The sequence below is a fragment of the Penaeus monodon genome, chromosome 28 (assembly GCF_015228065.2).
Source record: "Penaeus monodon isolate SGIC_2016 chromosome 28, NSTDA_Pmon_1, whole genome shotgun sequence".
Taxonomy (NCBI): Eukaryota; Metazoa; Arthropoda; class Malacostraca; order Decapoda; family Penaeidae; genus Penaeus; species Penaeus monodon.
In genome coordinates this window covers 39,963,648-39,964,207 of record NC_051413.1, presented here as the reverse complement: position 1 = coordinate 39,964,207, position 560 = coordinate 39,963,648, and the positions used below count along the sequence as shown (strand labels likewise).

At 35.4% G+C, this 560-nt stretch overlaps 1 protein-coding gene across 1 annotated transcript in view; it reads left to right on the top strand.

Annotated features, from left to right (window-relative positions):
- The window catches only part of LOC119591015 (zinc finger protein 512B-like), a 5,358-nt gene extending 4,798 nt beyond the window's left edge, over nt 1–560 (top strand). Inside the window, exon 4 of the mRNA XM_037939744.1 lies at nt 491–560. Coding sequence (XP_037795672.1) covers nt 491–504 — 14 coding nt within the window. The 3' untranslated portion in view covers nt 505–560. The remainder of the gene's footprint in view (nt 1–490) is intronic.

The window sequence follows — 560 nt, the reverse complement described above, 5'->3', positions numbered from 1 at the left end:
TTCCTGATAAATAAAATGCATTATGTATAATATTTAAATGAGAGCGGTTGTTTAAGAAGACCGTCGTTGATTTAGGGTTGTAGTCCATTCATATCTGTAAGTTTTATAGTGTGCATGTGTCATAAATGGAGATTGTAGTTTATCAAGCGAGACTGCAAGTTGTCTAAAATGACTATTTCGTACATAGTGAATGTAGTTCATTCAATGTGATTGTACCAAGGAGATTGAGGCTCATACAGTTAATTTGGTTCATACCAGTTAATTTTAGTTCTTTGAAGGAGATTGTGGTCCAGGATGACTATGGTTCATCCAAATAATTTTAGTTCTTCCAGGGTGATTGTAGTTATCGAGGAGACTGTGATTATTCCAGGTAACCGTAGTTATTGCTAGGGTTACTCTTGATAATGCTAGCGGTACTAACGCCCCACAACCATTACTGTTCATCATTCATTTATATGATAGCTATATTCCTCACTTGTTTTGTTTACAGATTACAGCAGATAACTTCGATCTATGAGATACCAAGAAAGAGATACCAAGAAACAAGTTCCAATAAAGGG